General features: G+C 36.4%; 1 protein-coding gene across 6 annotated transcripts in view; it reads right to left on the reverse strand.

Moving 5' to 3' along the window:
- The window catches only part of NPLOC4 (NPL4 homolog, ubiquitin recognition factor), a 77,376-nt gene that overhangs the window by 23,846 nt on the left and 25,640 nt on the right, over positions 1–27,890 (reverse strand). For all 6 annotated transcript variants that reach the window (XM_072645303.1, XM_072645305.1, XM_072645307.1 and 3 more), the window contains 9 exons: positions 26,128–26,304; positions 24,540–24,588; positions 23,651–23,745; positions 21,523–21,646; positions 20,156–20,335; positions 17,791–17,877; positions 13,889–13,960; positions 13,170–13,296; positions 6,585–6,745 (listed from right to left, as the gene is read on the reverse strand). In XM_072645303.1, the coding sequence (XP_072501404.1) occupies positions 6,585–6,745; positions 13,170–13,296; positions 13,889–13,960; positions 17,791–17,877; positions 20,156–20,335; positions 21,523–21,646; positions 23,651–23,745; positions 24,540–24,588; positions 26,128–26,304 (1,072 nt within the window). The remainder of the gene's footprint in view (positions 1–6,584; positions 6,746–13,169; positions 13,297–13,888; positions 13,961–17,790; positions 17,878–20,155; positions 20,336–21,522; positions 21,647–23,650; positions 23,746–24,539; positions 24,589–26,127; positions 26,305–27,890) is intronic.

The raw sequence follows: 27,890 nt of genomic DNA on the forward strand, positions 1-27,890 counted from the left end.
GCTTCTGGTTTAAAAGCTAGGGCTCTGTCTATTCAGAGCAAGACAGTTTAAACAAAGGATCATTTTTCATGAGAAAGAAGTTATCTTAACTCAATCTGTCAGAATTCCCCTACTGGACTTAACTGGTTCTGAAGTTTTCTATGAAGAATTTACATTACAAACAGGATCCTCTGTGATGAAAAATATTTGTTCAAAACTTTGCACAGCTTGAGTAAATATGTTGTGATATGCATTGCTAAGTAAGTCATTTTTAATGTGTCTAGCACTGAGCAAAGCATTTAACCCTAAGCATAAGCTCCCTCCTTACTGTGTTTAGAAGACAAGGTCCACCTCTTCAGTATAGTTTATGTGGCTAAATAGCATGTATGAATGCTCAATAAATATTAAAGGTTCCTAATGACCCAATTCACTACCCTAAAATTACATAAACTATCTTCATCCATAGGATTTTCCTCACCATCCTATGGATGAGGATAGTTTCTAAATATGGTGAACTAAAACTACAAATAAATACCTGGTATAGTTCCAAGTCTATTATGTCAGGCAATTTTACTAAGCAAGTCAGAGGTTGCTGCTTAGAGTAGGAAGCTGATGCTATTAAACATAACTAGTAAAATCACCAAAAACCAGAAAACAGAACTGTAATTCAGGCTCTTTTATGAGGTATCCAGAAGTCAGCTGTTCTCCCTGACAGTCTCCCTAAATTCAATTACTCAATCACACATCACAAAAATTTTAAAACCCCTTTTACTTTAAGGCAGTCTGTGGCTCTGGTTTGAACAATGAAGAGAAAATAAATGCAGAGCAAGACAATAATTACAAACTCCTAATGATGCTCCTGAAGCTCTGATTCTGACGTTGCCTGGATCTTACTTTCTTTTCCTGTAAACCAAGCTTGTATGAGAATTAATTTTTGAGGAGAAAGCATCTGGGGAGAAAATAGCATACACTATTTTATAGCAGGAGTGGTGAGCAACGCTACTACAAGTGCTAGGATGCTGAGCAATGCTAATATTTAGCAATGACACTAAACTGCTTCCCATATGTTGGAGAGACATTCTTCCCTTCACTAAAATCTGCATAAAACGAGAGATTTGTTTATCCTTCTGAACAGAAGAATCTTAAGTAGCACCTTCCACATGGCCTCCTTTATTATAGGGGTATTGGGAACAGATCCTTTTAACTTCAAAAACACAGGGCTGATAAGGTGCCTTGTTGTCACAAAAGCATTTGGATAATAAGTGTGACTGAACTAATACACTGGATGCGTCAGAATTGCTTTCTTTTGTATAATTTAAACCAGACTATGCACTAGGTGACGTTACAAAAACATCTCAAGTACTTCCAGGTGACAAACTATATCCAGCACTGACTGAAGAGTTTCAACATATGCTTTCAATATGGTTTACCAAACCCTGGAGGCAAGAGATAAAACATAAGGTCATATTGCTCCCCACCATGTTACATACAGTAGAGTCAGTATAGACTCTTCTTTAGTGCCTGGCATATAGTATGCAAGCACTTAAATGCTTTTCCATTCATTCATTCAAGTCAAGACTCCAACAAAAGTTGAATATTCTTCACAGTTCCTGGGACCCTTAATGAGGCACATTTCTGTAGAATTCTTGGCTGTCTGGTTCTGAAATTTGAGGAGGCACAGGCCTGTCAGGTAAACTCAACGTATCACTCCTAGTCAATCAAAAAAGTCATCTGATGGCAAAAGCTTACATAGAAGCAAACTGGCTGAATTTTTTTAAAAGGGAAAATATGCACAATGAATCAATCACAAGCATTTATTATCTACTCTGTGCCAGACAATGAGAAACAGAGAGAAGAGTAAAATAATCCCTGCTCCCAGAAAAATTGTATGTCAGCTATTTAGCTTAGAAAGAATGCAACCTATATTCAATATTTTCTCCAGGGTCCTCATACCAGAGCAGTATAAATTTGAAAGGGCAAGCAAAAACTGCATGTAAATTATTCACAACCCAGATCTAAAAGTCTGGAATCTGGGACACAGACACCCAAAAGGACCTGTTTCAAAGACACACTTAGCTGGAGTTTCCTTTGGACAACTTAATGAAATAGCTGCATATGTAACCTGATTAAGAACTTGAATGTGTAAGAATGCTTAGAAACTACATACACTTCATACCTACAATACAGTCTGGGGTCCATAGAGTGTTTATTGTAGGAATTAAAAAGACGTAAATGTTACTGCAGAAGAAAAGACAAAACTAAACTTCCCAGAATTTGAAATTCGATTGAAATTTAACAGGTAATACCTCTTGAGGCTGATCTCCAATATAAAGTTCACCAGTTTCACAAATACAAAAACAAACCAAGTAATATTTCTGGAATGTGTCTTTTTGATTATGTTTATCTTAAAAGACCAACTTAAATACTTTATTCTAACATGTCAAAATCCTGCTAACTGGGCCAGAACTTATAACATGTCTGGTCCCAGGAGATTACTATGGAAACATCAAAAGGTCATGATTTGTAAGCTCACTGATATAGTGAAGAGGACTCCCAAACAGGGAATGTAGGCTAGTTTATGGTTAGATGGGGAGCAAGAGGGTTCTGAATCACAAAAAGTCAAAAAAGGGCATAGGGACACCCCCTTCACTTGCTCATCTTATAGCAGTCCCGGTTAGAAAAGATTCAACCAGTTGGCAAGAGAATGCTCAACAAGTAAGAAGTTAATTAAGCCAACGGTAAGGTCCATCAGGCAGCTTCTGGGGAATGGTGAGAGAGGGGTCCTCCAGGAAGGTCTGGCAAGACCCACTATGAACATGAGTGAGCTGTGACATGCATAGGTTTTCCAGATGAAAGTCTCCTTGCATTAGTTATCACCTCTTGGTGAGACCTCTGGACATGAAAGGGGCAATAAAATGGCATCGTAAATACCAGAAGGATGGCATCTTTACTTACTGCTGATACTGAAAGGTATGTTTTTAAAATTAACACCAAAAAAGTCCACAAAAGTATTAACATGGAATAACAAATATATCCAAGAGTCTATTATTAACTAACTTCACATTTTACTTTTCTCCCCCATCCCCACCATATATAAACCTCAGGTAATGTTTAGATATCCAAATTCAGTAGAAAATTTCATATGACTAATATCAAATCTTATCTTGCCCCTAACAGAGAAAGCTATCAAGGAAACAGCATATATTATATGGAAACAGGGAAGGAAGTTTGAAATCAAGAATTCAAGAGATATACAACAAAAAAAACATAGAAATATGTATCTCCACACTCTAAAAACTCATACTAATAACTTTATATTAAACTATAAAAAAATACACTTTCAAATTGGATAAGGTTATTCAAAATAGTTCTCAGAGTTCACCTTTTCTTAAAGAATCAAAAGTGGCTCAAAGAAGAAATTCTCCAAAGAAAACACTAATTTTTATTTTTCAGGCTACTGACTGGAAAGTTTGATTAAAATGAGCTAACTGGCTCCCAAATCTAAGTGATAATCTAAGGCTAGTAGCTGTCAAGATCTTCATCAATCAGACTCTAAAAATGGGTCAAAACTACTTAACCACATGAATGCATTTTAGGTTAGCCAACATTCTTTTGGATGCTTCACCAAATGTGAAAGCAATGGCTAGCTCCTCAAACTGGATGCTAACTTAGTGAGTTTTCTGACTCGTAAAATACTTTCCAATCAATAGGCAGGAAGGTCTGCCCAATCAAGGCCAATAAGATAGTTGCACAAAAACAATAATAGCAAAAAGCTTTTTCTTAGAGCTAAGGAAAGATAAACAAAAAGGCTTAATAAGTGTTTTCCTGCAAAACTGATACAGAAGCCATTTTTTCCTCTGTCCTCCTCAGACCCAGGAGGCCATCAGAATGAGTCACCCACAAAGGAGTCTCACTGTAAGTCTTAGCTATAATTTTTTTAAATGGGTGGGACATGGTAGCCTTGAACTTCTGTTTCCTAAGCATACGACAATATACCTTACAAGAAAAAACATGCCTGTCACCTCTGAAGCCCTTCTCTGCTTACCAGATCTAGTTCTTCCAATTGGCATTTTTAATGATTTCCTGCAGCTGTCCTGCTGTGATAGTTACCACTACTTTAGATTGCTCCATCAATATAATTCAAAGACATTGGTAAAATTTTCAATCCAAAAAGGTTAGAGCAAATAATCTAAAGGGAAAGGGAAGCTAATCTAAAAGCAAAGAATCATTCTTCCTTAGACGAAGATTTTTTTTACTTACCATAACTACTTATACTTCTTCCCCTCTATTTAAAAACAGGACAATATAATTCATTCTTACACAATTTAAGTTAAAACAATACAACATCTACTCCTAATTGGGCACAAAAACAAATCTTCCGAACAAATTGTGTTTCAGAATGCACCAAATATTTACTCTTGACAAGCACACAGGCTGCTCAAAAATGGAAAGCTCATAGAGCTTTCCTGACTCCCTATTGGCCTGAGCAGACAAACCTGCTCCTTGGCAAGGCGATCTATGCTACAGATGATCATAGATGTGATCAGTTCTGACTAAAGCTCATTGATGCTTCAGCAAATGAGATGTGTTGCCCTAAGTGACTATGGATAATGTATTTGGGAAATTCAGACCTCCTTCACTCATACTCCTCATCTTTGTGAACTTACAAAACCCCCTCTTATACCTTAAAAACAAAACTAGCAGCTTTCCAAAGGCACAACAGCATTATGGAAAACTTATCCATTAGGTTCCTAATCCAGAAAATATTTTTAACTCAACATACTAAACTTCAGGAATACTAAAGACAACCAAATCTTCAAGAAGTTTTCATGTAGATTATAAGAAATGCAATCAACCAGGTCTTACAATGAAACATGTTTCCTCACCCAAAGTTCAAACCCTCACAGTCATAAAAAAATTTATCAAGAGCTTGGAAATTTCCCCAGAATATTGTCAGTGTCTTATCCATCCTGTTTGCTCTAAAGCAGGACTTCTTAACCTTTTTTGTTGTGTCAATGAATCCCTCTGGCAACCCAATGAAGACTAAAGACCTCTTTTCAAAATAATGTCTTCAAATGTAAAAAATAAAATACATAGGATTACACAGGAAACCAATTGTATTTAAATAAAATTATCAGAATAGAACTTTTTAAAAAAAAGTTCATGGATTCCAGATTAACAATCTCTGCTTTAGAAAGTGAAAGCTGATATAGATACCAATGTCATAGAATGTAAATTTGTCTGATGAAGAAAGAACTAGTATACCAGGTTACACTACAACCCAGATCTAAAATGGGTTAAATGGCACTCAAGTCTAAACAATTGATCACTAGTTAAAATCTTCATCCTCCAAACTGTATCCAAGAAGAAGGTAAGAATAATACAGGAAATAAACTAAATACAATCACATACATACCATCCTTATGCCTCATCAAGAGATTGTTATGTAGAATATAAGATCAAAGAGATGTCAAAGAACTTCAAAGGACCACAAAGATGGAAAAGACTGAGACATCATGAACTCTATTTCCTTATGATCAGTTACAGGGTTCAACAGATGGAATCAGAAATACAATAGAGAAAAAAACCACTCATATCACATAAACAAAATGTAGTTGTTTCATACAAAATAGACCTAGATCACCACTGAATATGTTTTCCAATCCTGTCATTTTCCCTGAAGAAAACTGGAAAAAAAAGCAAATACTATTATTATTTAGTAGTATTTATGGAGATACAAGATTCTTCTTATGTGTCCTACTCCCAGTTGCAAGAGTAAACTAATTTTTAGCAACATAATAAAAGATCTTTCTTTTTTACCAGTCACCAGAGAAATTCAAGGACAAACTCAAAAAATAGGAATCATCAAGAACAAAGGCAAATTTTACAAACCGAACAAGACAGTGAAAATGAAACATTAAGAGTGGAAAACTGATTCACATTACATTTTTAAAAATCTATAATAGGCATTTCTTAGTCTCTAAAATAATCCTTTCTTTTAACTATTTTCATTCCAAGAAGTAAGAGAAGTATGACTGTAGAGGCATTCTTGTTTTTAAAAAGTAGTGTGATGTCAAAAATTAAATACCTAATAAGGAGTATATTCTTCCAACCAAATTACCAGTTGGAAGGCATTTTGACTACTATAGATAATCCAGTTTTGCTAGTTAAGTTTAAACCTAATAGAATTTTAAATAATTTTAAAATTTGTGCTAGAACTGAGGATCCAATTCAAACTTCAGAAGATCATAATTCCTTACTATTCTATCACATTTCATCAATGAATATATATGGAGAAATCTTAAGAGGCTTTGTAATGACTTAGTTTTAACCACACTATTTTTAACGGTCAAAAGGAGCAAGACCAAAAATATTTATAAAAACCAGACTACAACGGGTAACTGCCAAAAATTTACCAAATAATTCATTCAGGATTCTTGCTGAAGACACAAAGAGAAGAATTTTACAATGTTAGTTCATGGGCAGAGTTCTAACAGTTAATTGTGGTAGACAAATGGCTAATCACTCAATAGACCTGCATACTTCAAAATAAAGACAACCACTTATGTTAGATAAATTCTTGATATGAACTTCATACATCTTACCTTGTAGAACACATCAGGCACATATTGCTCACTGCTGGATTCCTTGGCATAACCCAATTCGGGTGCATCTCGACAGGGCAACAAGCACTCATCTCGGACCAATGCCATGCACTGATTAGATACCTGGTAACCCTCAAAATGAACTTGGTTGTCTGGACCACCTGGAAGAGAAAGTCACCTTCAAAACAAACACACTGCAGCCAACTATATATAAAATAACTTTCAGATAGCTCTGTTCTCAATCTTCTTCAAAGAGGAAAAAAAATCCCTCACAATGGGGTTTAGCACCATGCATGCTTTTGTGAAACTCTGGAGTATTTTAATTTACAATTTTTAGAAAAATGTCCCTCAGCACACATTACTATCTTAAGATTACTATGAGCATACTTTAACTTCATCAACAGGCTACGGTCAGTAGCACCCTCTTGTGAATTGGGGAAATATAAGTAAACTGTCAAACCAACCCTTTCAAAAATCTATCCAATATTGTGTTTCTCCTGGCACCAGGGTATATACAGTAGAAAGTCCAATGTCAGAAAATCCCATCCATCTCTTCATGCAATATTGAAAAACAGCACATGCTAGGAAGGATCAACTGTACCTGGTAGCCCTATACATAGCAGGCTACTCTTTTGTCCCCCTCCTCAAAACAAAAACAGAACTGTTGAACTTAAAATCAGGTTCAGGACATAATAGCTTACATTCAAAATATGGTGATTTACATACATTATTACACTGAAACCTCATCACAACCGTATAAAGATTATTTGCATTTTGTGGAAGAAGAAATGGAAGCTCAGAGTAGTTAAATTATTTGTAGAAAGTCACAGAGAGAAAGATGATATCTGTACCTAAGTCTTCTGACTCTGTCTCTTTTTACTATACATCCTGCCTGAAAAGATAAAAGCTGTATGAGAGAAGTCTAGTGAAGATAGGTTTGTCAAGAATACTGGAATAAGCTCAATCCCTGAAATAAAAATGATTAAGAATATTATAAAAAAAAAATCTTAGTTCATGAGCAAATGTACCTTTGAGGAGATGGAAAGTTAGTATCACAGCATTCTGAAAAAGGGATTAGATCTGCCTACTTAGGGAAAGTTATCATCTATACAAAATCAAAAACTCCCTTTCAGTGATAGCTCTGACCCATTCTCTTTAGAAAATCATCGCATGTTTGCTTATCACAAAAACAGATGGGAATGTTTACTAAGAACAAGGATGTTCATGTGACTTCCGACACTACCCACCTTTTGTTGGTCGATACAAATTTCAGCGTCATGTGTTAAACTATTTGGGAGACTTAAAGCCAGAATACTGAATACAAGGCATTTGTGGGAGAATTTAAATTTGTGGGAAAATGGTTGTCTGCAACCAAATGAATGGTAACTCCTAGAGGACAGGCAATGTGATATATATGTATTTTTCCTGGTACAAAGTTGCTGCTCAACGATTAAGCCACACATGGGAACACTAGGTTCTACTTGCTTAAAAAGGGAGGAAGAAAAAAGTGGAGAATGAGATGGGTTGAGACAAGGGGGAATGGGGAGAGAAGACCACATGGTTAACAATTTGGATGTTTATAACCTGAACCAGTCATTAAGTTTATCATTAAACAAGTAATACAACACTGGATAAAAAAAAAATTTGACCTTTGAGAATGGAAGGAAAATGGAAAGTGTTACTTGCAAAATTGAAGGCTGTTAAGAAAAGCAAAATTAATCCATATGGATATACTCCAAAAGTAAATTCAATGAGATGAACTGTAAATTCCCGTTCCATGTGGAATATCAAGAAACTAAAGTCCTGATGGTTTATTTAATAGTGGTGTGAAATTACCTGGAACACGTAGCCCTCCCAAATTTTTTCCCTAACCTTCTACTTTTTAACTTTCCCAGAAACCAAATATGGGCTCAAAGAAAGCCTGAAGCAATTGACCATCATTTTCCTTTAGAAAAGTCTTTTCATGTTCTACTTTAATTCACCATTTGGAGTCAAAGGTCCTCAAAAAAGGTCCTAGGGCCTGTGCCTAGGGCAGCACAGAATTTACATAGGTTACTACGCTGGTGGAAAGCTCTTAAAACATATTTGTTTCTAACATCTCTAAGTGATGAAGTTTGGAACCTAGAGGGATAGCAATAGGAAAATTCAAAAAACCCTCCTGTACTTGATCCAACATTTTTCTTTATCTAAAAAAAAAAAAAAAAAAAAAAGCTCTTTAGAAGCAAGAGACAAGCAAGCTATCTACAGGATTGCAAAAAAAAAAAAGAAAGAAAAAGGAAAAAAAAAGAAAGAAAAGGAAATGAGGGTCACTGAAGCACTTCTTAAAAATGTGCAGGAGAAAAACAGAATACCAGAAAGAAACAAAGACAAGCAGGACAGCTTTGAAAATCTCATAGTGAATTTATTACGCACATAAAAGGAAAAAAGTTGAATAACATTCACAATTTCATATACAATCTTCTTTTTCTGTTCTACTCTCTGTGTAGTAATGTCCAATTTATTAAATTCTGAATTATTTATTAAGTTCTGAATAAAGAAAAGAACATTAAAAAAAACAACAACTTGAGTTTGAATCCTCCCTTGATGGCTTCATGAGCAAGTCATTTAACATTCCGGAACCTCAGTTTCCTCAAATGTAAAATAGGAATGATACTTCTTGACACTAGATACCCATACTGGCTGCTGTAAGGAAAATAACTTATAGAACAAGAAGTGTTATAGAGTAGTGAGATTTTATTTTATCTATTACATAGCTGCATTCTTTTAAGAAGCTACACCACTGAATCTGCAGCTGAACTATGTGATTAACATCTACCCTTCCAATCTAGATTGTTATCTAAAGCTCACTTTTGGCTCTGAGGCCTCTAATTTCCCTTTTCTAGACACAATTTTAACTACTGCTTTAGGTGACCAAAAAAGTAAAAGCAAAATAATCACCACCAAAAATAAATAAAACAAAAAAAAAGTAGATTCTAAAATATTTTGAGCAACCCGTTTGTGCCATTCAGTGAAGAGTCAAAGAAATTTAAACTGAGAACACAGAATTCTAACTCTGGCCTTAGAAGCTGCTCTCTGGCTCTATGAGATCACTCAAATTCACTGAAGAAAGCTCTTCTACCACTGAATGGCTCAAGCAGAAGGTATTCTGAATATGGCCAGAGAAAGGGCAGTCAAGGTGACCAATGGAAATTTATCCCCTTTACAATCTAAGCCACTTAAGTCTATCGACTGGGATTCACCCACTCTGTTGGACATTTATTAAAATAAAAAATAAAACCCTCATTAAATTAGTGGAAAGAACAATTTTATTTTGAATATAATACTAATGAGAAGTATAATAAGAAAATTAATCCACATCAAACAGAAAAGCACAGACCATCACATTATGAGCATTAATCCTTTGAGGCAGGTCCAATGGTAAACTAAAGGACCTTCTCAAATCTATACTTTTAGAATTGATACCTAGCTTTTGTCAAATGTCTATCAAACATCTAGAGATATAAGGAATGAAATATTAAGAATATCAATCACTCAGAGCAGGGTAGTCCAGTAATAAACATACAGTAATATGTATGTGCTTTGCAGCTTACAAAGAACGACACTATGCACAATCACCCTGTGAGATAAGTATTACATTTATTAGAGTATCCATTTTATAATGAGGAAATGGAGGCTAAAGGTTAAATGACTTGTCAAGTGTTGCGACTCAAACCCAAACTCCTGACAGCAAGTCCAATTTTTTTCCTGTCTCTTAAGAAGAGAAGGTATATGGTTTCCAACTCAGAAGAGAGTTGTATTATAAATTGGTTTTTCAGACCTCAGGACCTTAGCTGGTAGATAGAAGATTTTCTATCTGACAGAAAATAAGTTATAAATGATTATTAGGTTCTCAGGCTGGCTCACAAGAGTATATTTAGCCTATAATGGAACAGGACTATAATTCTAATGGCACTAATAGGAGCCGTGGAAGAAGGCATACATGGAGCAAAAGGAGGAAAAAGATCCTTTCCTTTTCTTTGTGGCTCAAGGCAAAATTTTTAAAAAGCCAACTCTACCTCTAGTATCCTTCCTACCTTTCTCTACTCCTCCCCTCCTCTCTTTTCATGTATCTCTTCCCAGCTCCCCAATACTCACAGTAGAAAGGTCTCTAACTTCCAAGTTCCTCATCCCTCCAAAAGGCTCTGTGCTTCAAAATTTCCCACTTCCTCTCTACTCAATCAAAATTGCTACTCCCTCAGGGAAGTTGAATTATGCCAGGTATCGAATAAAGGTAATCTGATTGAACTAATTCATACAAATGTGTGGATCACTGTAAGCCCCTTAGCCACTCAGTGGCATTTGTATTTTTAAAGACAAATCTACTGGGAAACAAACAAACTGTGGTGCATGAATGTAATGGAGTATTACTGCAGTGTAAGAAATAACAAATATGAAGAGTACAGGGGAAGACTGGAATTGGTGCAGGGAAGCAGAACCAGTAAAAAAAAAATATACAAATGACAAAAATGTGTGTTCGTCCTTCACTGCCGAAGACAACCATGCCATCACAGAAATAATGACATGACTTGCACTTGACTTTGTTTTGAGTGAAGGTGGGCTGTGCAGATCACCAGCCTTACTTCTCCTCCAGACCCATCTGAATCCAGTGACCAGATGTTCCATCAGGATGACTGGAGATGACCCAGGATGAGGCAACTGGGGTTAAGTGACTTGCCCAAGGTCACACAGCTAGTGAGTGTCAGGTGTCTGAGGTGATATTTGAACTCAGGTCCTCCTGACTCCTGCTCTGGTGCTCTATCCACTGCACCAATAGAGGAGGGAAAGAAAATCTGAATTCTAATGATTAAGTTTGGCCCTGAAGAAGGGAAAAAGTACACTTTTCTTTTTTGCAGAAGTGGGAGCAACAGGTGTGAAACGATGCATATACTATATGTGGGTATGCTAGTTTAATGAACTAATTTCCTCTTTGGACAAAGGACGCCCTCTGGATCAGGGAGGAGCTAGGAACAAACTTGAAAATGAAAATGATAAAAAACAAAAGATTACAATCAAAACTTTTAAAATGAAAATTAAAATAAAGAGGATGTTATTAAGCCAAATGAATTTCTAATAAGTACAATTTCAATGGAATCACCCAAGACAATACGGAAGAAAATACTGAGGGCCAAGAGCCATCACCACCTCAGCTCTCTCTCCCTAAGAGTGCTCGTTTCTAACATGTTCCTCCCTCCCCAACATGTGAGTACTCAGGAATCACCTCTAAGAGCTCTATTCTTTCTCATGATGGTTCCCAAGACAGGGCAGCAGCTGGGTGGAAAGAAAAGGTATGCCAGAAATAGTTGTTTGTATGAATGAGTTGTTTATAAATTTTGTATCTGTTAAGTCACAGATATCCTCAATCTATTCCAGTTCCATGTAAGGAGAATTAAAATTAAATGAACTGAACTAGAACAAGCTCTAGGAAGGTAGAGATGATGTCTGCCCCCTCTGAAACCCCCCACAATACCTACTGCAAATGAGTACCCAGTAGAGAATGGCACTCCATAAATATTGATTGATGGTTTTGTCAATTAGGTCTCCAATTCAAATTTCAATTCATCTCGAAACAGATGGTGCTCTGTACTTACTGCTCTTTTCTATGCAGCATCTCAAGACTTTTTGGAAGACTTTTCACAATACCTCTTACAGGCTATATTTTTTTATAATGCTACCATAAATTTACAGAGAGAGAGAAAGAGAGAGAGAAAGGGAGAGGGAGAGAGGGAGAGAGGGAGAGAGGGAGAGAGGGAGAGAGGAGAGAGAGAGAGAGAGAGAGAGAGAGAGAGAGAGAGAGAGAGAGAGAGGGAGAGAGGGAGAGAGAGAGAGAGAGAGAGAGAGAGAGAGAGAGAGAGAGAGAGAGAGAGAGAGAGAGAGAGAGAGAGAGAGAGAATGTACAGAGACATGGAGAAAGTTTAGATATACATGTTATATGTACAACAAAAAACCTCTTTGCTCCTAAAGAAGTTTTATGGAAATGGCACCTCAGAATGGCCATTACATTCAGAAAAACAAAAGGAACAAACTAGAACACAGAACAAAAGCATTAGTTTTCCTCAACATGCATTTTTCATGGGCCACTACAGGAATGAGTGAGAATGCCTCCTGCTACTGGGGTGGTCAGGCAAATTTCAGCAGCATTGGGAAACAACAAATTACCATTCTCCCACACAGCTGGACTTCACATTCTTGTTTCAGGGAGTGGGGAGAAATGTATACAGACCCAAGGGAACCAAAAATTAATTTGCCAAAAGCAACGGTCTAATGGAGACAGCTCTGGGCCATGAGACTAGGTTGGATTCCCACATCTGCCATTAGTTGTGAGGTTGACTCCAATAAGGTCATTTTCTTGTGTTGAGTCTTGCTTGACAGGCAAATGGGGACTAACAACTGTCTCCTCTGTCCCTCACTGGCCCATTATAAGAATGGATTAGGACCATGCCAGTTAAGCATAAAGAACTTCTTAAAGGTATAAGATGAATGCATTTAAATACACAAAACACAAACAAAATAATGGTATTACAAATTTGACTTTGAACCAGTTTATACCTGTAGCTACTGCAGTTACAAATTTGGATCCAAAATGACCATCTGGAGAAAGTCGGCATATGTTGGGATGCTTATTCTGGAAATTTCCTGCAGTTATACATTCTTCTGAACTCAGAAAATATGTATCCTAGAAGAGAAAAACCCAAACAAGAATGAATTCCCATTTCCTTTTCATTTCAACAGAATGCAATGCAAGACAGTAATGTCTGAATGTTAGACAAAATTCAATCCAATTCAACCACCATTTAGTAATCATCTACATAAATGGCACAATGCATATTCTAATGTACACTGTAGCTACTTGTGTCTATATCTAATCTAATATTTGCTAGATCCTTAGGGGCACTGTCTGATTTCACTTTTATGTCCCCTGCATGAAGCACAATGCCTCAGATATAGTAGACATTCGCTGAAACCAACTATCCAGAACTGTTACTCTGAAACAGCATACAGTATCTCCCATGAACACACAGATAAAATGTACTTATTAAGAAAAAATGAATCACAAGTCACTAATATCAGGAGGGTCAATGACTCCAGCCCTAATTTTTCACAGGGACTCTTTTGAAAATAATTTAATATGAAACTCAGTGAAGAATTGTAAATGTACCATCGTCAATACAAAATAAAACTGGTTTATTACAAAAATTTCTAGTCTAAAATAGTTGATTAAACTAAAAACAGCAGAAATTTTTCATTTAACCATGCTTTTTCCTTACCTTGTTGCGGCTATATCGGACAGTACCCTTTCGGGTATCTTCTGAGACTAAGTCTGTAAATATCCAGCCAACCTTAATAAGAGAGAAAATATACACTTTTTGGATGTCTCTCTAAAAGAAAAAAATCTTATCTTACCAGTCCACAATGTTTTGGGCTTGTACTTACTTAAACCAGAAGACCTATGAATTTTATACCATAAAATTCTTTCAATGTAAGCTGAATTTCTGTCAGGCAACAGTAGTGCATCACTAGGAATTCACTTGGGAGCAGAACCTTTCCTTGCACTATCTTGCACCATCAATTTGGTCACCAAAACATTCTGTCCAGAAAGCTTCCTGAATCAGAATCTATCATAGAATTCAACTCTCACTTTAGAAGACCTGAGATTATGCATTTTAATTCAGCCATGTTACTGTCAAGTTCTGTTTTTCATTTCTCTTCTTCACTCTTTTCATTCTGAGAATTACATATACTCTTTTCAAAGATCACACCCTTTGCCTATGCCTATGCCTAACAAGAGCTTGGGATACTGTAGAACTGAAAGAGGAAGATGGAAACAAGCACAGCCCTACTGTGGGAAGATTTCTTCCCCTTGTGACACTATGAAGTTAGTCACAAAAGAGAACAATTGACTGCATTTCCATTGGGGGTAATCAGGAGCATAAGAAGTAGAAAAAGAACTGGTGTATGTCAAGGTGGTTTGGAGGCCTAATGGGACCTAAGTGTGGAAGGAGAGTTAGTGGCTGCAATCAAGGTACATATGTGGGAATGCCTAAGAGCAAGTGTGAGGCTCTCTTGAGCAGTTACAATGGAGCAAAAGTGGTTGGATGTGGAACCTGAAAAGTTCCACAGTGCATTTTAGGACATGACATAAGAGGAGCGGAGTGGTCTGGGAGTAAATGGGAGACTGAGAACCTGGGCAGCAATAATGGGGTGAAAGTGATTGAATGTGGAGCCTGGAAACTTTGGAAGTGCATTTGGGAACTTGGCATGAGAGCACAGGAGTGGTGGAGAGAGATGCTGAGAAAGAAAACAGCTGCCGCATACTTTGGGTATGAAGAGGATGGAATGAATTTAGGCTGTGCACAAGAACAGAGCATCTGACCTGGATGCTAATACTCCCCACATATTTTGTACTAGTACAGAGCAAGCAATAATTGAAGATTAGTTTCTGTCTAGCTTAAAATATATGATTCATTGGCTTCTGGGTTCCCTCATTTTATTTCAGAAGTAGACTGCCCCAGGAGATACTATTAGGTGACATTAACCCTGACCCTCCATTGAACATATTCTTCTTTCTCTCAAAACTGATTTTTCTGGGCTGGCATGGGGTTTCTATTTGATAGATAAACAAATAAAACCTCATGTCCCATGGAATCAAAAAGACTGGAAAGAAATAACAGTATTTCACACACTTACATAACGCTTTAAGATTTACAAAGTACTTCTCCAAAATAACCGTGAGAGATAGGTAGCACAATAGGATCATCAGCATTATCTCTATTTTACAGATGAGGAAACTGAGGCACAGATAATTGACATATCCAAGGTCACACAAAAAGTGATCTGATCAGAATTTGAACTTGGGTCTCTCTTTGCACTTCACCATGCTTCTTTATTTCTGCCAGGAGGGAGGACAAAGTTTCTATTTTCTTGTGGGATTTGATCATGGAAAGAATTCTAGGTACAATAACCTGATCAGCCTCTTCAACCAAGGAACAGCTCCTAGTAGTCACAAAATTAGGAGGAACTCTTGGATCTAGGAAAGAATGCTTCTAAGTGTCAACAATTATATGAAGAAAACACTATCTTCAATTCTGAATCTTTAAAAATTAGTTTTCTCATAACCTTAAAGATTATATTTATCGCAAATAACAAAGAATACCAGACTCCTCTTAGGGCCAACTTTTACTCATTCCTATCTAGAAGGTAAGCAAGTCAGAGAGAGGGAGAAAGGGAAGGAGGGATAGGGGGAATAAGGGAGGGATGAAAGAACAAAGTATAAAGGATGCTGGTGTCCCAATTACATCTTAGAAGTCTTAAACAAGGATTAGGAAAAAGTCATGTAAAATTTACTGGACTATCCCTTTCCCAGCTAAAGCACTCTAGTCATATCCATCAACCGAGAGTGAGGGGAAGCTGAAGAGAACACTTTTTCATCTCTTACAAAAAGATACAGACATACATACCAACACATACGCACCCCCACCCAGTACCACCACCACTACCAAAGACCAATTACTTGGGGAACATTTAGTATCATTTGCCACAGCTGATGTAACATGGCCACCTGAGTTCAACATGACTAACTTTGCTTGCCAGACCTTTCAAAAAGTTGCTCAAGGAAAGGAGTGGAGAGGTGGAAATTTAGGCTAAAAGACTTAGTCCAAAAGAAGTCTAGGAATGGAGTAAGCAGGCTATAGCAAAGTATTAATTCAGAAACAAACAATAATGCAGTGGAATTCAAGTTGGAAGATCAAGATCTCAGGATCAGGAAAGATTTTAAATCTGGATCTGAAATATCTTTTTAAAAAAATGAACTGGAGAAGGCTGGTAACAACGAAAAATAAAGCTTATGGCACAAGTTTGGTTAAGCAGTAAAGAAATACCATAAAAGCCAAATTAGGAATTCAGTCTCTTTGAGAAAGGACTTAAAAATTAAAAGGGGCTATGATGATTATCAGTTAGTTATCAATATAATAAGGTATTTGTAAAGTATCGTACCTAGCACAAAGTAGGCACTTAAGTACTTGTTCTGTTTTCCCTTAATAGTTTTGTGGAAGAAACTGACACAAAATACTAATTTCTCTTTCAAGAGAAGATAGCTGGAAGAGATAGATAGAACCTTGAGAAGATACAACTTTGGCACAAAGATCTTTACTTTAGGTTTGAAATCATTTTAGGTTTCCTCCTAAATTTTTAAGAACCTGATTTCCACTACCAGCTAAGACTGATCCAAAAATATGAAGAATAAAAATCTGACTTACACGTCCTGATGTTTGAACTCTGCTAGGTCAGATTTACAAGTTCGCTGACATTTAAATTTTGTTAGGTCACAAGCTCACAGACCTAGAGATGGAAGGGACTCCTAAGGGTATCTAGTCCAATCCCCTCATTTTACAAATGAAAAAATGGAGGCCAGAAAGGTTATGTCACTTGTCCAATGTCATGAAGGTAAAGTGGTCCAGCAGGGATTTGGAGTTCAGTGTTCTCACCACTGCACCACACGTCAATTTCATGTTTATGCATACATTTCACACATGTCCACAGAACCCCGACAACCTTACAAAGGTTTAGTGTAAGCAAACCAAAGGCAATATTCTCCTCTTGCTTTCTCTTCTGACTAATCTAAGTAAAACACTACAAGACTTGTCTCCTCAGACTTCTAAACAGAAAATCCAATGACAACTAAACTGGAACCACAACCACAGGGAAAAGAATGAACAACTTTGAGGGATTTGATCTTGGAGGGTTGTAGTACCTCAAAAACTACATACAAAACTCCACAAAAAGAGAAATCAGGACAGGGAACTGCACCAGAGTAGCAATGTCATCCTACTTCAGGAATACCACTCCTGCCAAAGACAGAAAAGAAAGGGTCTTCCTTCTACTGCTCTTTAATGAAGGGTGGCTGAGGGCTTAAAAGTACAACAGCTCTGGCATTTGGATCTTTTTATGCTCAAGGAAATGTTCCTATTTCACTTTAAGGCCAAAAAGTATAAAAGCTATTGGCGCCCAATAAACACAAATGAGGCTTCAAAATGTGTCAGGTCTGCAACTGACCTTGTGCAGCTGGGGAGAATTGATCCCAGATGAGACAAATCCCCTCCTGCCTGCCATTCATCCAATACAATACCCTAACATTCCTTCCTGCAGACGAACTGACAGAAGGCTCCAATACCTTTCTCAAGCCAAGTTTGGCAGCAATCTCATCTACTACTTCAGCTTTGGGATCTTCAAGGAGCTCCAGGCTGTTCTGTGTACCGATCTGTGGGAAAATTAGAAAAAGAGTATACATTGTAGAGTAACCACTGGGCTGATACCCGGAATCAAGGGTGTCCTCTTCACTTTCATCTCTTGTTAGAATGTACAGACCTGCAAATATGATGAAAAGATGAATTTTCAGGCAGAAAAAGAAATCTAAGCAACCAAGTGAAAACACAGGCTTTCCCAAATCTGCAAAGCATATAGCTTTGCTGAGAAAGAAGCAGAAACAAATGAAAGCAGAATGTTTATACTGGTTTAGGTTTACAATAAAAGCTCCTTTTTTAAAGTATACTGTCACTAAAGACTAATGGAAGGCTGTCCTTACTTTTTCCCCCCTTGAAAAATGTAATTTTTTGGAGTTTAATCCTGTTCCAAATGATGGGTTTGTTCATTTCAGAAGCAACTGAAGCCAAGAGCAAAATTAAAGCCAGTGGCAAGTGGTAAGACAAATAAGAAAAAACCCTGAGACAATAGCCTGAAAAAATACTTGTGTGGTTTATTTAAAAATAACATTTAGCTTAATAGCCACTTTGCCATTAAAAGTATATTGAAAGGTAAAAGAATACAAAATATTATGTAGGAGAGAAAAAGAGACGATATCAATACAGAAAAATTCAAAAGGATCCATAAAGTATGTACTTTATTTATTACACCAGAGTAGCCAGGAGATTTAGTTCTATGACAAATTAACTTACCCTTATGTGTTCTAGATATGAGTTTATTCATATGAAATATAAAAAGACATACAAACTGATCAAAGAACATCAACTCTCCTATTTCCTGGTAGTCAAGAAGTTTACTGAAGAACTTTAATCTTCACTTAAATGTATTTTGTAGTTCATTAAGAATAAGAATTATACCTAACAGAGCTCCCCTTGCAGGAGTGGGAAGGCAAAATTAATCCCAAAATTGAGTTATGCTAATTGAATATATCCTTGTAAATGAGTCAAATTCTGGCAAACCAACAAAAGTACTGTTATGTTGGTCTGAATATCCCCCATATGGAGATCATTAATACCTCTAGGGCACAGGTCAAATCAAGACTTTATTACCAATCTAGAGAAAAGTACTTGTTTAATGACATGTGGCAGCATGAGCTTCAACTCCTAATGAGCTCAAGGGTTGCTGAAGGTCAACTGTTCCAACCTTCAGATCTCCAAATTAGAGACTTGATCATTCTACTCCACTAAGCTGAATGTGGGTGAGTCATTTTAACTTAGGAAAAAGTTACAAGTAAATGTTCCTAAAACTGTTACTTTTTTAAAAATATAAATGATTTTAATGTAACACAATTTAATATTTCATAAAATATAACATGACATTTCATTAAACTGTCCCTAAAAACTGTTACTTTTTAAAAGAATGTTTTAAAACTTTAATGGTTTATGACAAATAGCTCCAGATAAATATTCTACAAATCTGGAATTTCTCAAGATGGTATAATATGTGATCTAAACTGAAAGTAACCAAGCTTCTTAAGTAGTGTCTCCATTGCCACCTAGTGACTCTTTCACAAAATAATGGATCATCATAAAAAGAAAAAAAAGACCCACAATACCCTACACTATGTTCTCAAATACACTGTGGGATTTCATTTCATTTCATAATATTACTAGACAAACATGACACATATGTGGCAACCAAAGAATTCCAATGTTCCAACTGGTGGCCATATACATTCTGCAGTTAATACTGTTCTTTAAAAACTACATTCTATAGTAAATACTATTGGCTAGATTTCCTGCTTTGGAACTATGAATGAAATGCTTTAGAAAAATCAGATAAAAAGACAGGTCATGTCTAACAAAGTCTGAGCATCCAAAGCTCATCTTACATTGCATCCACAGGCAAGATGAGGCCTAAGGAGCAAATGGTCTGTAAACTGTAGGTCCTTTTCTAGCAGTATACACTGTACCACTGTAGAACTATCAAATTCTCAGTACCCCAGCATCATGACAAGCAATGAGGTCAATGGGAACAGAACCCAATATGCTATAGATGCTTCCAGCTCCACCCCAAAGTTGAATGAATGTACACATCTTTGGAAGCCATATTTTGTGAACAGGACTATGGTCTTAACTGAAATGGGGAAGAGGGGAAGCATTAACAATTCAAATGAAGACTTTTAGCATAAAAATTTAGAAATTCTAACTGAAAACAGCATTCAAACAGCCTTCAGGAATAGGAAAATGCAGGTGAAATTTGATTTCTTTCAGTTCCACAAAAAAGGATGACAATGAATTATCAAATCCTGTAGATTTTTGTTTGTTTGTTTGTACCTGAGGAGGTTCATAAATGGCAGCAACTTCAGCCCTAATGCCAAGAGGAATGTCTTTATGCTCTGTATACCGTCCATACAAGTACCCAAAATGCTGGTTCCCAGTCTTTCTCCAGAAGTCAAGGAAACGATCAGCAACTGTGTGATTCTCAAACATGATGTTGTCTACATGCCGATATTTCTGTGAAACAAATGAACCAGACTCACCAGGATGACTTTAATTCCAAGAGATTCACAAAAGTCATAGTATGCAAATAATTTATTTTCCTAGATTAATCCATTTATAACTCTATTTCCTACTTATACTATTTTATGGAGAAGCATGACCAAAAATTAACATTAATAAAAAATAAGTATCAATAAAACTAATAAATATCTGGAAAAAAGATGTGTCAAAATGAATGGACAATAGGAAGCTTTAAATACTAAGACTGCTTCAGGAACAGTGATGGGACTAAAGAGACTTAAAACAGATCAATACACTTTTTAAACATCCAAACCAAGATAACAGTAAAGGATAAACTCTTGCCCAGAGTCTTAGAGGAATACTATCATTAAAAAAACTCAAATTCATCTTACAGCAAGAGTTCTTAACCTTTCTTTTGTCGTGGCCCCCTTTGGGAAGCTGGTGCAGGCTAGGGATCCTTCTCGGAATGTACTAAGATACCTAAGATTATAAAGGAAATCAATTACACTGAAATAATTATAAATATATGTTTTAAGAGTTCATGGGTCCCAGGTTAAGAACCTCTGTCTTAAAGTATAATTTATTAAAATGCTGGCTCAAATAACTTTTATGGAAAATAAAATACACAATGCTTAGGAAAGTTGGGGGAAAAAAGGAGAGGAAAGTCACAAGAGAGACAAGGAGGAAAAGCTGCATAGCAGAGTATTCTAATTTAGGGTGTAAAGAATGAATACAGAATATTCTGATTTGCTTTCTATTTGGTTTTCAACTTTTACCATATCCTTGAGTCACTTCTCTGTTGTGAGTTATACAAAACTTACCTTTTGCTAAGCACTCAGAAGCACCAAATAGGAAGAGATTGTTAACAGTCTTATCTTAGAGGGAATCAAACTAGGACTATAGCCTGCCAGTCTCTACTGCACAGAGTATAGCACAAACAACAGTGATATTTTAGACATCAAGTAAAAGAGAATACCGTACTACACTGTGCAATGAAAAAGGAAAACCTGCAGCCCGAGATCCTCTCCCCTCAAGAGCTGAAATTTCTGTTTTATCTGATGACCTTGGAATAGTCAACAAACCAATCAATCACAAAATGTCTTTTATACTTATTGCCTATGCAGTAGGTGCTTAAGAGACACTTTTCTCAAAGTCTTCTCTATTACAATGTAACAACTCACCTGTCTATTCAGTGTGATGGCACTTGGCTGGCACTTGGTACAAATGCCATTAGGCCATGGAAGATGTCCCTCACAACCAGATTTAATCTTGCAGCTGATATTCTCCAGGGCAACAAATTTCCCCCTAAATAAAAAGCAGCTTTAATTAAATATCAAAATGTGGCCTGGGGAGAGCAGAGAGAGATGCAAAAGAATATGTTAAATACCTTATATTTCATGAACAGAATCCTCTCTAAGGAGCTAAACATCTGGCAGGCAGGAGCAGGAAGCATGTGCTAAAAATGATTCTATTACAAAAAGCTAAAATTGTAGCACATTTGAAAAATGAGCTTCTGTTCATTAGGATTCAACAGAGAAAAAATAATTTTATCATAAAAACCCAATATTTTATTGCCATCACCAATCTATTGTCACTAACATCTATGAATATTTTCAAAAACACTGTTTAACATCTACTTCTTTAGCTATACTATATTATCTTCTAAAAATTTTCCAAAGCTATTTTAATGAGTTTCATCAGTTATCAGCTAATACTTATAAATTACCTATCTCAGTCATTTAAATAATTCAAGAAAAATACACAAGTAATATTTGGGGAAAATATATCTTAGTTCAATTAAACACAAAATTCTTCTATTTGCCGAAAATAAAGTTTAGAGCTACAACCAAGAAAATAAGAGTTATATGCCTGATTCTATCACTGACTGGCTTTTTTGAATCTGAACAAGTGACTCCATTATAGGATGCCAGTTTTCTTAAGGGTAAAGTATTATAAATACACAAGCAAACATAACAGTATAATTACTCTATTTTCATAATCAACAATAAGTCAGCATATCAGCAACTGAGAGATAAATGTATACTTTTAGCCATGAAGACTATTTTTCCAGATAATGTCACAATAAATGCCTCAATTATTCCAACAGATTTTCATCATACCATCTCTATGGACAAAAAAAAAAAATGTTTATGGTCCATCACATGAACATGCCACTGCCCCTCTCTCTAATTAATAAAATCCTTACAAAGCGCAAGTCCCACTAAGTAAATCTCCCTTCCTGCTTTTATTATGGCAATCTACAGAGTTTCTTGGTATGCAAGTATAAGTTAAAGATTCTATTTTCCCTCTAAAACAGACTCAAGGAAAAGTGTTCCAAGATACCAATTGCTTGTCAGAGCAAAAGCTACAATCCAATGGACAATGCTTTCTTCACTAAATGTTAATTTGAGTTCAGTCACTGCCTAGCCTTTCTATATTAACAAGAATGTTAAAGGACCAAGGTGAAATTCACTTGTTTGATAGGTGTGTCTTCAGCACAAAGAAGAAAATCCCACAGGTAATGTCTGAGACGGGCCAGATCAAAATGTTTTAAACTTAACCCTTTCTCTGACACCACCAAACTCAATTTTGGCTAGGGCTCCATTTTTATTTCCATCTTGATGTCTAATTAGTGAGAAAAAGTGTTTGCAACACCAACTGTCAAAGTTCCATGACTCTCACAACCAAAAATCAGAACAGAGGTAGTAAAGGCAGAGAAATGCATGAGCCAAAACCATCCTGGATATGTTTCCACAGTAGAGTGGTCTTAGACTACACAAAACTCTGGTGTCCTCATCTATCCTTTTTAGGCCGTGCACCCAGGAGTCTGATAAGATCACTAAAATTATCCACTAGGATTCCCCAGTGGTCATTATTTTGGGTATCTAATTCTAGAACCAGAAGCACAGAATCATATACACCTGGAAAGGACCACAGAGGCCATCAATATACCTCCATGTCACTGAAGCCCAGAGAGGTTATGTGATTTGCACGGTGTCAAGCAGCTAGTACACAATGGAGGTAGGATTCAAACTCAAGTCTTCCTGATTCCCCCGTCCTATGCTGTCTATATGCCACACAGACCCTCAGACACTTCTATTGACCTTCAGAGCCATCCAACACTAGTTAGCTAATTGACAATCACCTAACTTTTTTCTTCCTAATTTGAGGGATTCTTCCCATATGACAAACTAAATTAACCCTGTTTTTATCATTCCTATACATGGTGGCAATCATGAGGTGACTGCCAGCAAAACAAAAAGGCATTCCTTTCTGTTAAGATGCAATTACTGTAGTCTAACTGCTTACTTATCAGCCCCTCCGGTCAGTTTTCGAATGTAGGCATGGAAGGACATATGCTTCACAGGAGGTTCAAGATGGTTCAAGTAATCTTCATCAAATGGCTGTCAAAATGCAAATATGAAGAGAGTCTGGTTATGCACCTGTCTGAAAACATGCTGGTTACTGAAAAACAAGCAAACTGGATTCAACTGCTTACAGAAAAATAGCAGCATGTGCTCCCTCTGTAAACCAGGCACTAGTGACAGAAAAATACGGGAAAAAAGTGGATGCATCCTTTCAATTTACCACTGTTCAAAATCCTACAGATTTTCTCCCTGGAAAGAAGTCACCAATTCAAGGAAGAACTTTACAAAAAAGTGCCACAAGAAGTCAGGTAAGCCCATCCGGAAAATCAGAGTGGTCTTGCTATAAATTCAGGGCTCCTAGTTACCAGTCAGCATTATCATGAAAACTCTTAATCTCAACAGGGCAAATTGGTAGAAGAGATCCAAGATTCAGGGCAGAAGTAAATCAATACTATGACAAGCATAAAAACTGACAAGCACAGCTTTGTGTCAGTTTTTTAAAAGGATTGGCTGGGGAGTCTATTGTAAATGGTGTCTCTTTATCACAGTAAAACAAATGCTTTAACCATACATAATCCACAGAGAAGGTCACTACCATAAATAAGGACTCATCCTGTTTCTGCAGCTCATACTGGTGGGACTATGAGGCCCAAGGCAATAAATACGTTAAGTTCTTCAAATTGCTACTACTGATCAAGGAGAGATTTAGAGAAAGTATTTCAACAGTTCTATGAAAAAGGCCATCAACCAACTAAAATATATGCACACACACACATATATGCATACATACATACATACATACATACACTCTCTCTCATAAAAATTCTTACCTCGAGAGGTACACAGTGCACACATTTTCCCAAAGGACCATGTCGGCAACTAGGAATATCATAGGCCAAAAAAATTAACATAGATTAGTTTTTCTGATTGATGCCTACTACCATTTTACACATTAAAAAAATATATATCACTTAAAACATGATTATGTAGACTGCTTCAGAACTGTTTAAAAGCATCTTTTTTTTCTGCTTAATTTCTTTATTAAAGATTTTTATCGATGTGTTTTATATTGATTTCACTTAAATTTCTTCCATATCCTTCTCTATTCCAGGAAAGTCACTCCCTTTTAACAAAAAATTTTTAAAAAAGAAATTAAAAGAAGAAAAAACATTGAGCAAAACTGATCATTACGTTGGAAAAATCAATTATAAATGCCATGCTCCATACCAGTGCATCCTTACCCTCCTATCACCTCTATGTCTTCTACTACATAATTTCCTATTGATAACATGTCCAAGTTTAAAAAACACACGCACATTCCAGTTTGAAAAGATTCCAAGAAAGCTACAGGTAATAAAAGGAAAGTCAGTAATGGGTTCCTAGGAGGAAACCCAAATGGAGGAATGCTGCTAATGGTTATAGCTAAGACATGGATAAAAGCCAACTATAACTGAGTCCCACTTGTGGTTCTTTATTCTAAGAAATCAAAGTTGCTGATACAGCATCTGAAATCTCAATGCTTCAATGTCAGCACTACATCATACTGACAAATTTATATAGTTAAAAAGAGTCAGTACAACAGACAAACGACTTCTCTCAGAGATAAGTTCCTATCTTTGAATGTAAACTAAGAGATTTCTTCTGTTTGATCTCTTAAAACTAAATATGTGTATGAGTGCATATACATTTTACATAATCATGTAATTTATATAAACATTTAGAGAATAAGAGATCTCTTGAGCAACGAAAAATTCAAAGTGGAAGAACTATCCTACTTACAAATCCAAACTACAGTCCTAACTTTTTGGCAAAAAATTCAGTTTTGCCCATTTCAAACTTTTCAAGCCTCATTCTGTTGCCTAAATAATTCAGTGTAAGTTTTTAGAGGTAGATCTTAAGTGTGATCATTCTTAAGGAATGACTTAAAGTTTCTTCCTTCCCTTGGTCATTTTTCAAACTCTTTCCCAGGACTTAACAAATTTCTTCTGAAAGTGCATGTTATAGAAATTTTGAGTATCTGAGAGAAAACTAACCAAAATTTGAAGTGAGTTTATCTGAGCAATGATTTAGATATTACTACTCCAATTCAATACATGAGTTTTTCATTAGATACTTATTAGACTTAGACTTACACTTCAATGTCTAGCTTTATTGGTTATTGGCCCACATTGGCCCTTTATATATCCCTATAATTCCCCCTTTCATTTGTCTTTTATTAAGATTGCTTGAGATGGCTCTGGAGAAGTGAGGCTGGTGACCTGCACAGCCTTCCCTCACTGAAAACAAAGTCAAGTGCAAGTCATGTCTTCATTTCTCTGATGGCATGGTCTTCTTCGGCAATGAAGGACAAACACAACTACTAAGATTGCTTAAATAAGGAAGAAAGAAGTGAACTATTTGATCACACTCAACACTCACAGTTGTGGGTCTCGGTTCCTGTAAATCTTTCCATCCTGTTTGCTGAGGTATTGATCAATCTCATCTTCTACCACATTGGGAGCTCCCCAAACACGTAATGCTTGGGAGGAGGAAGTTTCCATGTCAGATGAGGGTCCAGCAAGGGTTGAGGGAAACAGGAACAACAAATCGCCATGTCTATTCAATAAGAAGAAATATCAAATACACACTTTTATCAATAGCAATTTAGTGAGCCTATGAACAAAATCAAACTAAATATGTAGGGCCCTCTAACATAAGCAAATAATTGTGTTAACTATTATAATGAAGCCTCAGTTTTCATTATGCTAGTATCCTCTTGTTTTACATGTAATAAAAAATTACTTTGTTGTCTCTAATTCTACACTCCAAAAAACAAAAACACTAGCAAATTTTGATCATTTTAAATGTAAAACATGTTCTCTAGCACAGTTTTATACTGGTGACCCAAAAGACCCAACTAACACTCTAAATTCAAAATTGCTATAATCTAGTACTAAATAAAAATTACCTTTGCTAAAACACTTTATTTTAATCATCCTAGGAATTCCTGGACCTCAAAGCACTTCAGGTATATAGAGATGGGGTATGAAATTAAGAAATTAAGACAATCCACTTCTACTGTGTAATCTACTTACCAATTATACTTAATTTTTATGTATTTAGAACCAAAAACTGCATGAATCTGGATTCAGAGGACTTTGGCTTGTATTCTATTTCTGCTGTTTACCTGTATGACCCTGTGATGGCTAAGTTTAAGTTAACTCTTCTACAGACTGGGACCTGCTTTATAGTGTTGCTGTAAATAGTTTGGAAACTTTTAAGTCAATTTACTATTATTATTAGTTCTTTTCATCTTCTTTGCTCTACACACAGTCCCATTTTCCCCACTCTCTCCAATACCACAACGCGAGAACAGGATAAAAGATGACCTCACTCAAAAGACAGATCTTAAGATGCACTATATGTCTATACAAGTCAAGGAGCACAAACGTTTCCAATAACAGAAATGCATATATTGGTTCCCTATGACCTCCAGGATCATATATGAAATCTTCTGTCACCTAAAGCCCTTCACAATCTGGTTTCCTTCTAACTTTCCCAAGAGCTCCACACTTCACCGACATTGATCACTTCCTGTTCCTCACACATAAGCTTCCTTCTCTGGCAGTGCCTCTGCACTATCTCGCATGCCAAGACTGCTCTTACCTCTGCCTTTTAACTGTCCTGGCTTCCTTTAAGGCTCAGCTCAAATTCTAGCCTCCTCAGAAAACCTTTCCTGGTCCTCCCACTGCTAGTACCTTCCCCCAAGATTATCTTTTCTTTTTTCTGTATATATTTTGTATGTACAAAGCTGTTTGCATGTTGTCCCCCTCACCAGAATATGAGTTCCTTGAGGGCAGTAAGCATTTCCACTTTGTATGTCTGGCACACAGAAAAGGCTGATACTAAATAACTGCCATAATATTAACAGTTTCTGGAAAACACATAGGCAAACATTATGAAGGAGCGCTAGTTCCATCAGAGGAAGGCATATGCGAATAAACCAAATGGCCCCTAGTAAGGAAAGTGATGCTCTGGAGAATGTTTCATTGAGATTCAACTATTACCTTGGTTTATTATTGCCGACTATACAATTTGTAACTTATACAACTCAACAAATGGCCAAACAGCAGGGTCTTGCAATATTATAATAAAGTTTGCTGATAACAAATTAATAATATGAGAAATGACAGTGGTCAGAG

This window comes from Notamacropus eugenii, chromosome 2 (genome assembly GCF_028372415.1).
Source record: "Notamacropus eugenii isolate mMacEug1 chromosome 2, mMacEug1.pri_v2, whole genome shotgun sequence".
Taxonomy (NCBI): domain Eukaryota; kingdom Metazoa; phylum Chordata; class Mammalia; order Diprotodontia; family Macropodidae; genus Notamacropus; species Notamacropus eugenii.